We start from the raw sequence: 14337 nt of genomic DNA, 5'->3' as shown, positions 1-14337 counted from the left end.
CACAGCTGTACACCTGTGCAAACCTGGGAAGCAGGACATATACAGGAGGAGGAAAGGGAAACGATGCTGGGAAGCCACTCTCCTTAAAAGAGACTTATGAATTCTTCAGTCTAAAGAAGTTGGGTTTTAGGGGCATAGCGTCATTTTATGTGAAACTGCAGAGCATCTAACAAGAGGGAAGGCAAATTTTAGGGGAAGAAGGCAGAGTTGGGCAGGCTAGACAAGAAAGAGCAGGGGCCAGGAGCAAGACCAAAATCAGACAAGGAAGTGAGGGTGGTAGGACAAGAAAAATACAAAGAAAATATAATACAAAGAAAAGCAGGATGAGCTTTCAGGTGTCATGGATCTATACTTCCAAGGGGACATGCTGTCTACAGTTTAGCTGCTTCCCAGATCTTGTATCATTGCCTAAGCTGGCTGCCCACTGTCCCAGTCTACAGCAGAGTAAGCTTTGCATTCTTCTCAACTCAGAGTCTGGGTCCAGGCATTGCAACATCCCCACCGTGTTTCATGGCCCCACCAGAGGGCTTTGTGCTTCTCAGCGAGGACCTTCCCTATAACAGAGTCAAGACTTCATCAGTAAAGGATATAGACAAGTCATATGCTCCAGTACGTGACAGGTTTTGTTTGGAAATTGCAAGAGCAAGGATGAGTTTTTAGGTTCTGGGGGTCTAGGCTTTGGATACTCAGGATCAGTTGGGATCTGTGGCCTCTGTCTATTTTTTCTAACTCCTGTTCCTAAGAAAAACTTTCTCATTGAGTTCTTTTGCTTCTTAAGATGAGATAGGAGGAGTAGGTGTCTTGGGTCTGTGTTGCCAATCCAGCGTGACTCCCTGTGATCTGCTCCCAGGTAGCAGTGAAGTCTTACTGGCTGCTGTTGTCTTTTTTGGCCTAGGCCGTATCACTAGCACTTTTCTCTACCAGCAGACTGCACATTAAAGAAGAGATAACTGCAATAAATAAAAAAAATGACACACCGACATGTTCTTCCATACATTATACTAGGAACTGGGAGGAAAAACCCATGGGAGGGAAACTGCAATAGAAAGGCAGGTCCATTTAAGAGAGGAGTGTGGAAGAGGCTGGAGAAGATGGCCCAAAAAAGTCTGTGAGATAAAATGATAACTTGTATGCTTTCCTGGAACGTATTTCTGGGGGTTCAACAGTTTTTGAGAGCTTGTCTGTCACAGCCATCTGTGTCACCCATTGGCAAATGTCCCAGTCCTTACACTTTTTATGCAAAAATGCTGACGTCTAACATTTACTTTAGTAGCTAAGAGATGAGGAAAGCTGATCCTAAGTTTGGATAATTAATATTTGTTGTTAAAATGGCACCGGTGTGCGGAGCACCACTTTTAGAACTGCTGTTCAATAGTCTCCCCTCCTGCCCACCAATGTGCAATGACAAAAACTATAAAGTTCTGTAATTACATACTTAAACATTCTTTTACTTCCCAACAAACCTTTGCTCCCTCCACTGTCTAGACTGCATAGTTCTCACTGTGAACCTAAGAATGCAGTACTACTGCCCATCAGCATGGAGTCTGGTCCCTGACCTGTAACGTCAGCAAGGTCTAATTCCCTGACATACAGACCTTTGGGTACACGCACGCCTGTCCTAGTGAACTGCAGATCAACTCACTTCAACGCCTGATAAAGCTCAGCTTTTCTGTGGTCTGATGTCATCAGTGTAGGTGAGCTTATGAAGATAAACTGGTCTGCAGTAAGACAGCTGTTACTGACAATGAGTCGTATATAAAAAGGCAACATCTAACTGAAGAGGTGGGAAAGGTGAGACAGCACGAACTCATAGTGTCCCACACTACAGGGTCCTGACACCAGCAAAAGGCAATGAGAGACCCTGTGACTTGTGCTTGGTTCAGGGCAAGAACTCGACTCCCTCGTGCTTTCTCGGTCAGTTTTATCCTAGGTTTATTTTCCTCAGCCCAAGCATTATACAGCTGAAACATACTGTGTACTTACGCACTGCTCTCAGAGCAGGTGGATTCAAACACCATTTCCCACCATTCACGTTCGCATCAGACTATAAACCGCTCATGCCCACTACCACAAGGAGGGGAAAACACTCGTGCAGAAGACTGACTCGCAGACACCTGCCTGTTCTGCACGCACAGAACAAGCCCAATGTGCTATTTTGCATTATAAAGCTTATGGAGAAGTTAATGTATCCACACAATAATGAGCCATTATGGCTCATTAGAGGCTCAGCTTGCAAAGTCCAAAGTGTACAAACAGAGGAATACAGGGCAAATCTGAACTAAGCACTGTACCCTGCCCTCTGCCTGCACCAACGATTTACAGGTAGCTGGTAAATGATTTATAAAACTAAAGATAACAAAGTATAAAACGATATGACTGCCTCCCCTTTACAAAGGAAACACTTTCTGGATAATTTGCCATGTCTCTGAAAATGTTTCAAATTTTGGTGTCTGCTCTGCTGTTTACAGGTAAGTGCCTGGCACCCTGTCTCATGTCATTCCCTGCGGGCTTGTTCAATAGTCAGCTGGCAATCACCCCTCCCCACCCCGTGTTACCACCGGAACAGCACCGATGGAAGAGAATTAACTGGAAATCACTGCAGCAGGGACATATGGGAGAGTGGGTGAGCACAACGTTGCATAGCAAATTCTGTGAAATACAGTCTTGATTCTGCTCCTCGTGACTACTTTTAAACCTCTTACTGCTCAGCCCCTCAGGTGTCAGGAGCGTGGATGCATTCCTAATCGAAAGGGATTCTTACAGGATGATTTCCTCAACTGTTAAAATTGTAGAAAGAGCTTAATGCTGTTTTTCTGGAATCTTCCCTAAACATTATTCTGATCTGGACATTTATTGCTTTTAAGAAACAATTTCACGTGCGTTTATAAGGACCCAAATTGATCTATTGCATTGTCTGATTTGAATTGCTTAAGGAGATTGATTTTTTTTTTTAAAGCTGTCTGATCGTTGAGCTTTCACAGCACCCTGCAACCAGGGCACTTAAAATCAAGACTCACCCTGTAAAATTTGGACCAGAGTGAAAATAGGTGGGGCAGGGCTGCAGCATCAGCGAGGCTGAAAGAATGCTCTTCCCAAAGAAGCACAGACTGGTACAGTCCATGATGAGTGATGCACGTGCTATGAGATTAATTTATTCCTCACTAAATTAGAACAAAACAGGCAGGCAATAAGTGACTGATGACCTCTCAGGTGATTGCCTGCATCACGGAAAGGTGTTCCATCCACACGCGTTCATTAAAAGCATTTCTTATGTCTGAGTGCTCCAACATACATGCAGTAAATACATGAAGAGCTAAGGCAAAATGAGGTAGACAGAATTAGCCAATGTTTAAACATGAATTAATAAAAAAGGTGTTTTGTGCATTGGGACCACAGTCAGGTGTACACCCTCTTAAGGGACAAATTCTCTTCCTTGTCATGTGACCTTAAGTTTTGGCTGCAGTGAGGCTCTGCAGGGAGGGCTTGTCTCTTGTCTGCATGTTAGAAGTCACCTAGAAACCTTCCTTTCCCCTTACTTGCACTTCCTGATCTGCTGGGCATCTGGGCTTGGACTGTTTCTGGGTACTTATCTGTCTTCCTGAACCTTACCTACTTTCCACTAAAGGCTATCATGATATAAGCCACGTCACCTGAGGCCACGCTGGAAGCACAGCAGCCTGATGCCCCTCCTTTTGGAAGACTTATTTTTGCTTTCATCTCCCTATGTCTCTGTCTTTCCCGACAGCCTTGTTTGCCCTCTTTCCCCGGTTCCTTTCTTCAAAAGGCAGGAAGAACTATTTATTACTGATTTTTAATGAGCTCTTAAAAGTTTCATTGATCACAAACAGTTCAGTTTTTCATTAATTGTGAATCCTTTCAGCAGTGATCAAGGTGGTTGTGAATTTAAACAGAGACCGTAAGACTCACTAACAAGAACCTGACGCTTCATCACACTCTCAACTCAGCTTCTATAAATCACTCCCCATAATAAACCATCTTCACACCTCTGGGAACAGGCTTGCTGGGCTGTTTGCTGAACCTCTCTTTTAGCCTCTGCAGAGCACAGCAGCAAGGGATGGGGTACAAGAGTGTGGTCTTCTGGCATTAGAATCATGACCAAAGTCTCTCAGATGTCTGACTGGGGTGTCTTGCCTATTCACTCAAGGTTAAACTGATGGCCACATATGGATTTACAAAGGAAATTTTGCCAGGACCCATTGAGCAGGACCAAAGTTTGTTTTGTTTTGTTTTTTTAATACTTTGCTGCAGGGGAAGTAGTTCCTTCCCTAGGATTATCTAGGATTTTTGCCAAATTGCCTTGCTATTTACCCATACCTGACAACTTTCCTGACCCCTGGCATCACACCAGCAATACGTTCAATACCTAATTCTGCATTGACTGTCTGTAACTTGTCGGTCTTTGCTGATGAGGGAATGAGGCTGACGCTGTATCTCTAATGATTGCTAATGACTGAGCTCTCATCTCCTAAACCAGAGAACCCTTGTGTCTGGTGCTGTAAAATTAAGAATTGTCAAAGAATAGAGAACTCAAGCTTTAAAAATAAACAGATAAGACCAAAATTTCAAAGACTAGGTGATATGAACAGTGTTAAAGCACTTAAGAAGCAGTGACTAAATTTTGCTGTCAGCAGGTATTACTAAATCTAACTAACTTAATTTTGTTGTAAGGCCTGTTACCATCCAAACACTTTGGGATACATAGCCAGTATGCATACGCACATTTCCTTTTCACCATTTGAAAAAGGAATATTCAGGTGTATGACGTTAATGTAATTGTGCTTTTTAGCTGAGAAAAGGTGACATTTGGCCCAAAGGTGGCCATCAGAATCCTAAAGTCTATCCCTGCACCAATCCACTCGCACATGCAAAGTACTGACAGATAACCATGTCTTGATTTCTGTGGAGTGCCACATAACCTAGAGAAATACTTTTGTGAAGAGAAAATGAACCGCTTCCACACTCCCCTTTCAGCTCTTGCGCTGTTGCACTGTGGTGTTCAGACTGACTCCCAGGGTCTGGCTTCGTGAATCTTTTCTGCATTTAAAAAGTCACACAGCTGAAGCATCACGGGGTCCATTCTGGCTCATTTCTAACCTTAAGAAACACATCTGAGCTGCAGCATTTGATTTACTTTTTCAAAGTTCCCAACACGTCAGCACTAGCCACCTCAGCAAGGTTAAAGTGTCCAAGGTTGAAGTTTAGCTCTGTCCAAGTTTAGCCTCTCTCCAAGCTCTGTCCTAAAGCGCTGATAAGACCGGCAGCCTTACCCCTGTGAGCTGACATTTTGACCAGGCAATTACCAAAGCCAATAATAAGAAGAGTTATTAGACTAAAAAGAAAGGAGCCAAAGCAATTGCCTGCTATTGGCATATAAATTCCATTGATATAAATAACTCCAGCATTAGGTTTTCAGGTTGTCAGGAACTTGCAACAGTCTTTAGAAACTATGAAGAGGAACAAATAGCTCCAGTTCCTATAACAATGTGCACAGAGAGTGACTGAAGTGTTGCTAAGTAATTGTCACATTTTTTTGTAAATATCACAGAAAATCAGACATAAACCACTTTTCCCTGTGGTAGATGCACACCAGGGATAAATTTTGGTCCCAAGCCTTGAGATTGTTCTGCTTCTACAATACTGCCGATCTAGATAAAAAAAGACTTCCAGCAGGGTGGGGGAGAAGCATATCCTGTACTAAAGCAAGTTTAAAGGTTTGTTTTCTTATCATTTAACTCTACGGTTAGACATGCAAACGGTAGCTTGCCTGCTCTCCCCAAAGACTGCAAAGCACGCAATGGCTCCTACTGCTCAGCTTTTAAAAATGGGAAAGCATATCAATTAAATGGGTGCCTAAGCATACAAAGATGACAAAATTTAATCCCATACTCACATTTTTGACTGTGAGATGAAGTAGATCATTGCACATGCAGCTGATAGAAAAAGATGTCTTCCTGGGAAGATTTTTGCAGTTGCACCCAGCTCAACATCTTGCTTTCTAGAAATCTATCCTTGCACAATAGAGTTAAGCTTCCATTTGAGTCTATATAAAGAGATTTTAATGCACAATAACTTAAGATCTATGCAGGTTGGTTTTATATTCTAAGTGGAGCTTGCTTGCTATACTGTAATACTTTTTTATTATTACCTTGACATTCCAAGCTGTTTGATATGCCTTTTTCATAATGAGGGTTTGTTTGGGTGTGGGGTTTTGGTTTTTTTTTTTTGTTTGTTTGTTTTTGGTTTTTTTGGTTGTTTTTTTTTTTTTTTTTTTTTATAGTAGTCAGTGCTGGATTAAGGACACATTTGCTCTTTTGAAAAAGATGACAAGGTTCTACCACTGTCTCCCCTCTTTAAAGTTCAGTCTTACACCAGTTCACACTAATTCAAAATTAGATGCGCAGAAGACACCATAGCAGTAAAGATTACTAATAGTTTTCCCTCTGGACAATAGATTTACATGTAGAGGATAGACAAATCTACCTGCTGAAGACACTAATTACATGAGCTAAGCATTTGCTTGCAAAAACCAGCCATTTTTTTTTCTGTAATTTGCTTTTCACACGAGAACAGAGTGAATCTTCAAGAGACGATGAAAGGAAACACTATCTGGTAATGGCTGATACAGCCCCTGCAATAGTTCATTCGCCACACACATTCCTCGTATTTTCCCTTTGGGGCATTAATCTCTAAATGTGCTTTTCAAATAACATATTTATCTAAGAGAAAAGAGGAAAAATGATATTAAATAAAAATATTAATGTACAATATGTCTGACTGCTCTTCACAGTGAGTTAACTTTGTTTCACTACAATTTGAAATTCTTCATCTTTTTTCAGCTCAACTTTACAGAATCACAGAATGGTGTGGGTTGGAAGGGACCTTAAAGATCCCTTAGTTCCAACCCCCCTGCCATGGGCAGGGACACCTCCCACTAGACCGAGCTAGTCAAAGCCCCATCCAGGCTGGCCTTGAACACTTCCAGGGATGGGGCATCCACAGCTTCTCTGGGCAACCCATTCCAGTGTCTCACCACCCTCTTCCTAATTTCTAATCTAGATCTCCCCTCTTTTCTTAAAACCATTACTCCTTGTCCTATTGCTACATTCCCTGACAAAGAGTCCCTCCCCATCTTTCCTGTAGGCCCCCTTTAGGTACTGGAAGGCTTCTATAAGGTCTCCCTGGAGCCTTCTCTTCTCCAGGCTGAACAACCCAACTCTCTCAGCCTGTCCTCATAGGAGAGGTGCTCCAGCCCTCTGATCACCTTCATGCACTGTGAGCCATTTCATTAACGTTACCCACCTGCTCCTAACTCCATCTAGTCTTATGCCCAGGTACTCCTAAAATCCTAAAAGATTAGCTTGAATGCAAAGGCACTTACCCAGTTTTCTTCTGTTACTCCTGCATCTTTGGGGTGCCCCACCAGCTAGGAACAAGCCCTGTAGAGATGCTCCCAGGTGCTAAAGGTGAGAGGTGGAAGGGTCTGGGAGAGGTGTCTGGGGTCTGGAAAAGGTCTCATCCTTTTCCAGCTGGGAGAGCAGCTGGAAAAGGATGAGAACTGGATGTGAAACTTGGCAAGAGAAGCCAAAAGCAGAGCTGATACCCCCGCCTCCCCTCAGAGCAGGCAGGTGGGCTTTAATCAACGTGAATATTCAGCATGGTTAGGGATCGCATTTCTCTTTGGCTACAGGTACAGCCAGAGCAGACTGTATATTAAAAATGTAAAGTTAATATCCTTAAGACGCAGGACTCTGTGCCACAGTAGCCAAGACAACACCCCACTGTCCCACCAACAGAATCACAAGCTCATTTTTTGACGACACCGGCAGCGGGGAAAAGAAACACAAAAACCAGAGCTGCTTAATGATCTTATTTTCTAGCTCCCCATGTAGCTGGAGAGCCAAAGCACATGTTGGTGATAAAATTTAATGTTTAATGACCCTTACTAAGCATATATACACTTAAACAAAAGTGAAGCCTATTACTGAGCCAATTTCTGATCCTAGATCAGTTATCTTAGTTCAGAAATGTAAGCACAGCTTTATAAGATGTTTAATACTAACCAAAATTCACTAAATAGAAGTTAGCAGCTCATAGATTTTTTACTGGATAATAGTGAGTTGTCAGAGAAATAATGAAATTTGGCATAAGCTTAGTTTTATTCTGTGCAGCTCTGGAACAGAAGTGTAGCAACTTAATAGAAAAATGCAAGAAATAGATTTTTTTTCTTCCCCAGGGCTAAATCTTACTTGTTTTCTGACATACAGGAATAGCTATTCCTCAGTCCTCTAAGGGAGAGAGCAGTTCATTTAACAAGAGTCTTCACAACAAATCTCTGAACTTAGATTTATCTGTGGAGTTGTTAATATTTTCAAAGATGGTATTCCTTGAAAACTCCTTATCCCAAAATTTCTGTCTCTAGCTTCTGATTATAGAAACTTGGAATCTGGAGAAATGGATGTAGGAAAGAAGTACTGGGACTTTCTTCGCTTGCTAAGTAAATTTTCTAAAGCACTATTTCACGTCTTTGTTAAGAGCAAAGACGACAACCACCTTCACTTCCTTTTTTGTTTGTTACTGCATAATCAAGCACTTTCTCACTTTCTTTTCGAGCATTTTTTGGCTACGAAAAGAAACAAAGTGAAAAGGAGCAGCAAATACTCCAGCTCACGCAGCTGCTACCTATATATGCATTCAGCATGCTTGCTTCTATTTAAAAAGCTGAAGGTTTGGCCATGCTGCGGATGGTCAGCAAAGCTAGTGATAACAGGAAGTGAACTGGTTTCAGCTGAGCATTTGACATTCTCAGTTAGATTCTCCCCCGAGAAATTCAGGAATAAGGGCATTGGAGAGCCCCCTGTGAGGCGACAGCTCGCCCTGCTGAGCTCCTACTGTAAGACACAATACACAAGGGTTCAGGTTCTTGGCTCACCTGTACCAGGTATGTGCAGGTCATCTTCAGGTGTCCGTTTAAACCCACTTTGCTAAATTGAAGCACAGCTGTTTACAGGCACTAGCCTCAGCTTGGCAGACGTATCCGAGTTTCAACTTAATCAGCGGCTCATTAAAAATTGTATGATTCAGACTGACATGCAATTTCAGACCAGTTAAGCCCCAAATGAGTTTACGTTTCAAACACTAGAGAATAAAAGGAAAAGAGTTTTCCTATACCAGGGCCTTTCATATGAAGTTAATGAGGAATTCAGCCCTTTTTCTTGGGCAGAATGATTATTTCAAGAAGATCTGCAAGTACTTCTGCATCCAGGGTGACCTCAAAAGCTGTCTAAAGCAATGCGATAACAAGATTAGAAGTGCAATATCTTTTGCTCACAGAATAATTTCCACGCATGCTATTTCTATGCTGCTACTAATGAGAATAAATACTACATCGAAAGGAGGAAGTTTAGAAAGGATATTTAAACTCATAGGTAAGTTTAGGTTTTTTAAAAAAAGTTCAGGTTTCACAGCACACCTGAGACTAATGCAATTCCAGTCTAAGGAGTTTTTTTTGTCACAAAATCTTGTACTAAAAATAAGTTAGTCTCTTAATTTTATTGTAACTTTATTTACTTTGGATTCGACAGCGAAATAATAATTTACAGCAGCTACTTTATTAACTGCAGGCTTAAAAAAAAAATCTTTCTGAAGATCTAAATTAGGACTGTCTTTAATTCTGTTAAATAAATTATAGGTCCAAAGACATGCTCCTTGGGTATAAATATGTTTTTTGAAGTGCACATTCTAAAATATTTTTCTGATATTCCATTTCAGGTGTCCTTGGAGCACCTTTTCTGACAGAAGAATCAGCAAATCAATTTATACGACTTAAACGACAGATACCATATTCTCAGATCTACTGGGACCCAAGCAGCAGCCAGAATGCCTGGGGATACACTGTAGCCGAACAGGTATTTTCTTTCATCAATTTGCGGCATCTATTGAAAAAAAGAAAGCGCAGGTCTGGGATTAACACAGAACAGGTGGGGCAAGGGAGGAAACCTCTCTGATTTATCAACGCAGGCAAGGTTGCTCAGTCATCACACGCTGTTATTTATTCAGTATCAAAGCTCAGACTATTCTTCTATGTTTTCATCTACTTCAGATTAGAGAATCATGGACAGCGTTGAGAGACACAGCACAATACTACATGGACTTCAGTTCTTTTGCCTTTGATCCTTCAATTGTCAGGTACGATGGGGTTTTTCAACGGAGCATTTCATAGACTCAGAATGCGTACCTGTACCTAAGTAGGTAACAATATAAGAGTGCTGGCAATTGGGTCCTAGTGGCATAACTTGACATGTTAACAAACCCGATTGTAAGAGGCATCTTGAAAAATTAAAGAAGATTTGTTTTTACTGTCCGAGTTTTACAGTTATTTACATATAGTCACTTTATTGTGGCAAGTTCTTTTTTTTTTTTTAAAGTATGCTTTGGAAGAATTCATTAAAAGCTTGAAGAATATATACCTTTTTAGAAGTCCATAGAAGCTAAACTGTAGCAATATATCCTGCATAGTTGATTTTAAAAGCAGACAGAAAGCAATTCCTGAGGAGAAAAATAAAAGATAAAAAACCGCATCTATTTCAGTAACAAAACTGTATTCAGTGTAGACTAAAAACTCAGTAGAACAAAATAGAGAATGAGACATAGCAGTTGGTAAAACCAGTATTTATAGATCAGCACACATGAGAGATGAAGTGTTTCAAATTGTCATAAAGAAATTGTTTAGGACTGTGCTAAAATGTACAGATTTTTGGAGCATAATTTTGTCAAATTTAGGGTAAAATTGCTAAATGGCTCGGTTTGACAAGCACAATGCAGAATACACGCATTATTGCTGCGAAACACTTCTCATATGAAGATACTGCAGTCCTTTGAAACAGACAGGAGTGGGTAGAACTAAACTCATACAACTGCAAGTTTCAGTGCTTAAAATAGTTACTAAGATACAGCAATCTGATCAGTCTGACTGTAACCACCAATAGGAAAATGGGTAAACTTCTTCTCACAGTACACTTTGAGTTGAATATATTTTGAATTATATTGACTTAAAAATAGCTTTCTTTTTGGAAGCGAGAAAAAGTTTCATTTTGAAATGCGTTTTTTGAAAATAACTTTTTTCTTTTATAAGACAAGAATTGGATTTGGAGAGTCTCAGAATTGAACTTTCTAGGACTGTTCCACCTGAAAGGTGATGCCAGTTTCACTCGCACTGAGCAGAAGCAAAGTGGAAGAGAATAGCTAAAAACTCAGTATATTTCCCTGCCCTCCTGCTAATACTTCAGCTGGTGTCCTTGGGCCACTGGAAGGAAGCACCAGGATATGCTCTCACTATTTCTAATACAGATATGGGCAGCAGCTTGCTTGGCTGGCAGTAGTCATTCCTACCTTATGACAAATCTGAAGTTATCTGGAGACACTTTACTCGGTTTTCTGGAATAAATAAAAAAAAAAAATCCCAAAAAACCAAAACCCAACCCTGTCTTTTCCATTAGAAAAATTATGCAGACAGAAAAATGCCTAACTACCTCTAATTATCAGTTGTCCAATACATGTGTCCGAAGGCTGTGATCCTGACAGCTGCCAGGCATACTGCTAGATGAGTTATGCCTCCAGAATGATAATCCTTATGATTGTCATATGACAGGATTAAAGCCAGTTTACAGAAACACAGTTATAGGCAGTCCCACTGAAGCATGTTTATGATTTCAGAGGGAGGCTGGTTAACTCCCAGACTGAAATAAACTTCCCAATGATAATATGACAGAAATTAAAATCCAGAGCTTTTATGAAGGCATATAGTGGAAAAGACAGCAAGCTAGAAGTTACAAAAAACATTATGGATAAAGCAAAACAATGATTATCAACCTTATTGCTCATGGTTAGCGGTATTTCTGAGACGGGCAAGGAAGGCAAGCCTATACAGCATATGCAGGAATCTGGTTCAGGGGCTGTGCTTCCAGAAGCAAATATTTGCAAAAGCTTGCAAATCTAAAGACCAGAGTTTCTGACAGGATCTTTAACTTAATTTTCCAAAATATTTCTAAAAGCAATTTATTCCATCTTTTGTAGTGACAACATCAGATCTTACACGGAGATGCTACAGCAGTCTGGGACTCACCTGCAGTAACAGACAAGGATGAGCTATTAAATCCTACATGTCTCGTATCTGGCAATGTCAGGATATGGCATGTTATGTATTTGCCACTATGTATTTGATAAAATGACTTTATCTCATCCCACTGTCTAAACCAGAAATTAACACACGAAGTCTCTCATACCACCTATTTTACATCTCACTTCTTCTGATGAATATAAGTCACAGCAAGTTGAATAAGAAGATGAAGACAAGGCAACCATTAACTTCTAGCAGATTAGTTTAAAAAAGCCATAAAACTGTGTTTTCAGGTGAAACAGTTGTTTGACTAAACAATTGCTTTTAAATGTACATTCCCGCTTCTGTGACTGAAAACCACGTTTCTATTTTTCAGTATTTTAGTTTAGCTACACTTTTGAGAGGCAGTTAAGAAACGGAAATCAGTCACTTTGGGTGGATAAGAGAAGTAGAGCACGTTTGCTCCAGGTTTGGCCAGTAAGAAGAGCATACTTCCTGCACTTCAAGTGCATGCCCATTTTTTCAAGTACTGGTCTCAAATTAGTAGATATCATAGTATACATCCATATCATGTGTATGCTCTGCTTTCCACATGTAAACTTCTGTACTTGGTCTGGAATGCCAAAACCAACTGAAGCCGCTGCTACCACTGTGAATTGCTTTTTCTTACTCCGTGGAAGTAGGAGCTGTTGGAAACACTTAGTCACGGCTCCTTTTCTAATAAAAATGGTGATGATAAAATGTTTTTCTTTATGCCAAGTTCTTGAGTCTGGAAGTTGATCAGAGTCACTTTTTATCCCTAAAGAGCAGTTTCTATGTGTTGTGGATTTGAGGTTCTTTGTGAATATGGACTGTATACTGACTGGAATGAATTCAAACATAATGTTGTATCTTCTAAAAAGAAATGCACGTTCTGGCATTTTGGCAATCTCTGCCATGTTCTTAGGTATGAAACTATCCTTAGGCTATTATTAATTTCCTTGGGTGGGACAATGAGCCTGAAATTGCCATTATTCATTAGCTGAAGCTGAAAATTCATTAAACACTGAAAGAGATAAATGAGGTGCAAGTTCAGTATTTGCCATATAGGATTTCACATCTTCAGTCACGCTACTTTATTCTGAACAGTTCATTCAAAGATAAGGGGTGACAAATGATGTATAGACTAAAAGACCCCATTAGTTAAACACAGTCATGGCCCGTCCCTTCTGTTCCCCTGCCTGCGCTGCCCGACCTTGGATAAGTGAGCGCTCCAGATCCTAAACCTTCCACTGTTTTCCTCAATAACAGTGCGGGCATGACAGAGTTACTGAAACTCTTCAATTTATAGCAAAAAGCAGGACTGTAAGGATAAGCACTGCCTTTTAGTTTAAGTGGGTGTAAAGTAATAATCAAAGCATCTGCCTCCTCCAGCTGGGCACCTTGCTGGTCCCAGAGATATTGCCGCTCTGCGGGCAGCGATGCCCAAGTCGCTTGCGCATCAGTTCCTGAAGTGCTGCTGCTTTCAGCCTTGCCTCTCTAACGGATGTGGCTGCTGCCAAGGCAGGGTTTGGGGATCTGCCTGAGAATTAGCTGCAGTTTTCATGCCTGCATGGTAAGTTAAACCAAAATGGGAGTTAGTTCAGGAGTCGATTTGCAAACGGAGAACAGGCATCCCTGGAGTGTGGGTGACAGAGTCCACCCATGAGGTGGAAGGTGAAACCAAGTGCGCATTACCCCAACTACTATCAGCTGATGAGGTAACTGCCCAGCCTTTATGAGCCATTTCCTGGTTGTCAGAGCCAGGAAATTAGAATAACCACTGCCTTAAGTCTATTGCCACGAGGACAGTCTTGTGCAAGGCCGGCTGTGCCACTAACAACAGCAGACAAAGCCAGGGGATGCAGTTTGACAGTTCTGTTGTACTTAGACATGACTAATTCCTTTAAAGAAGTTGTTCTGAAAGCCAGAGCCTCAATCTGCAAAGCTGTAGCTTCAAGCTAATGTCACTAATTCAGATAATTAGTCTTGCTGAATTAAATGGGAAGAATTGTGCATGCATGAGTAGCAGTGGAGGATGAGGTGCTTATTTCGTGTTATCAAAATACATGCCACTCATGACAATGAGGAAATGGCTTTCACAGGCATTTGAATGTTAAACTCCTTCCTCTGCATTTATTAATAACAAGAAAAAATATTTACCCTGTGAATTTGCTCCTCTT

General features: G+C 40.9%; 1 protein-coding gene across 1 annotated transcript; it reads left to right on the top strand.

The window, feature by feature from the left end:
* Positions 1 to 2352: 2352 nt before the first annotated feature.
* On the top strand, positions 2353 to 13162 carry C1H3orf85 (chromosome 1 C3orf85 homolog). The gene is made up of 4 exons (XM_063319897.1): positions 2353 to 2468; positions 9790 to 9926; positions 10121 to 10206; positions 12094 to 13162. Exons 1-4 carry the CDS (start codon positions 2420 to 2422, stop codon positions 12149 to 12151), a joined length of 330 nt encoding a protein of 109 aa, XP_063175967.1. The 5' UTR covers positions 2353 to 2419; the 3' UTR covers positions 12152 to 13162.
* The last annotated feature ends 1175 nt before the right edge of the window (positions 13163 to 14337 follow it).

This window comes from Chroicocephalus ridibundus, chromosome 1 (genome assembly GCF_963924245.1).
Source record: "Chroicocephalus ridibundus chromosome 1, bChrRid1.1, whole genome shotgun sequence".
Taxonomy (NCBI): Eukaryota; Metazoa; Chordata; class Aves; order Charadriiformes; family Laridae; genus Chroicocephalus; species Chroicocephalus ridibundus.
This window is presented reverse-complemented; position numbering and strand designations above follow the sequence as displayed.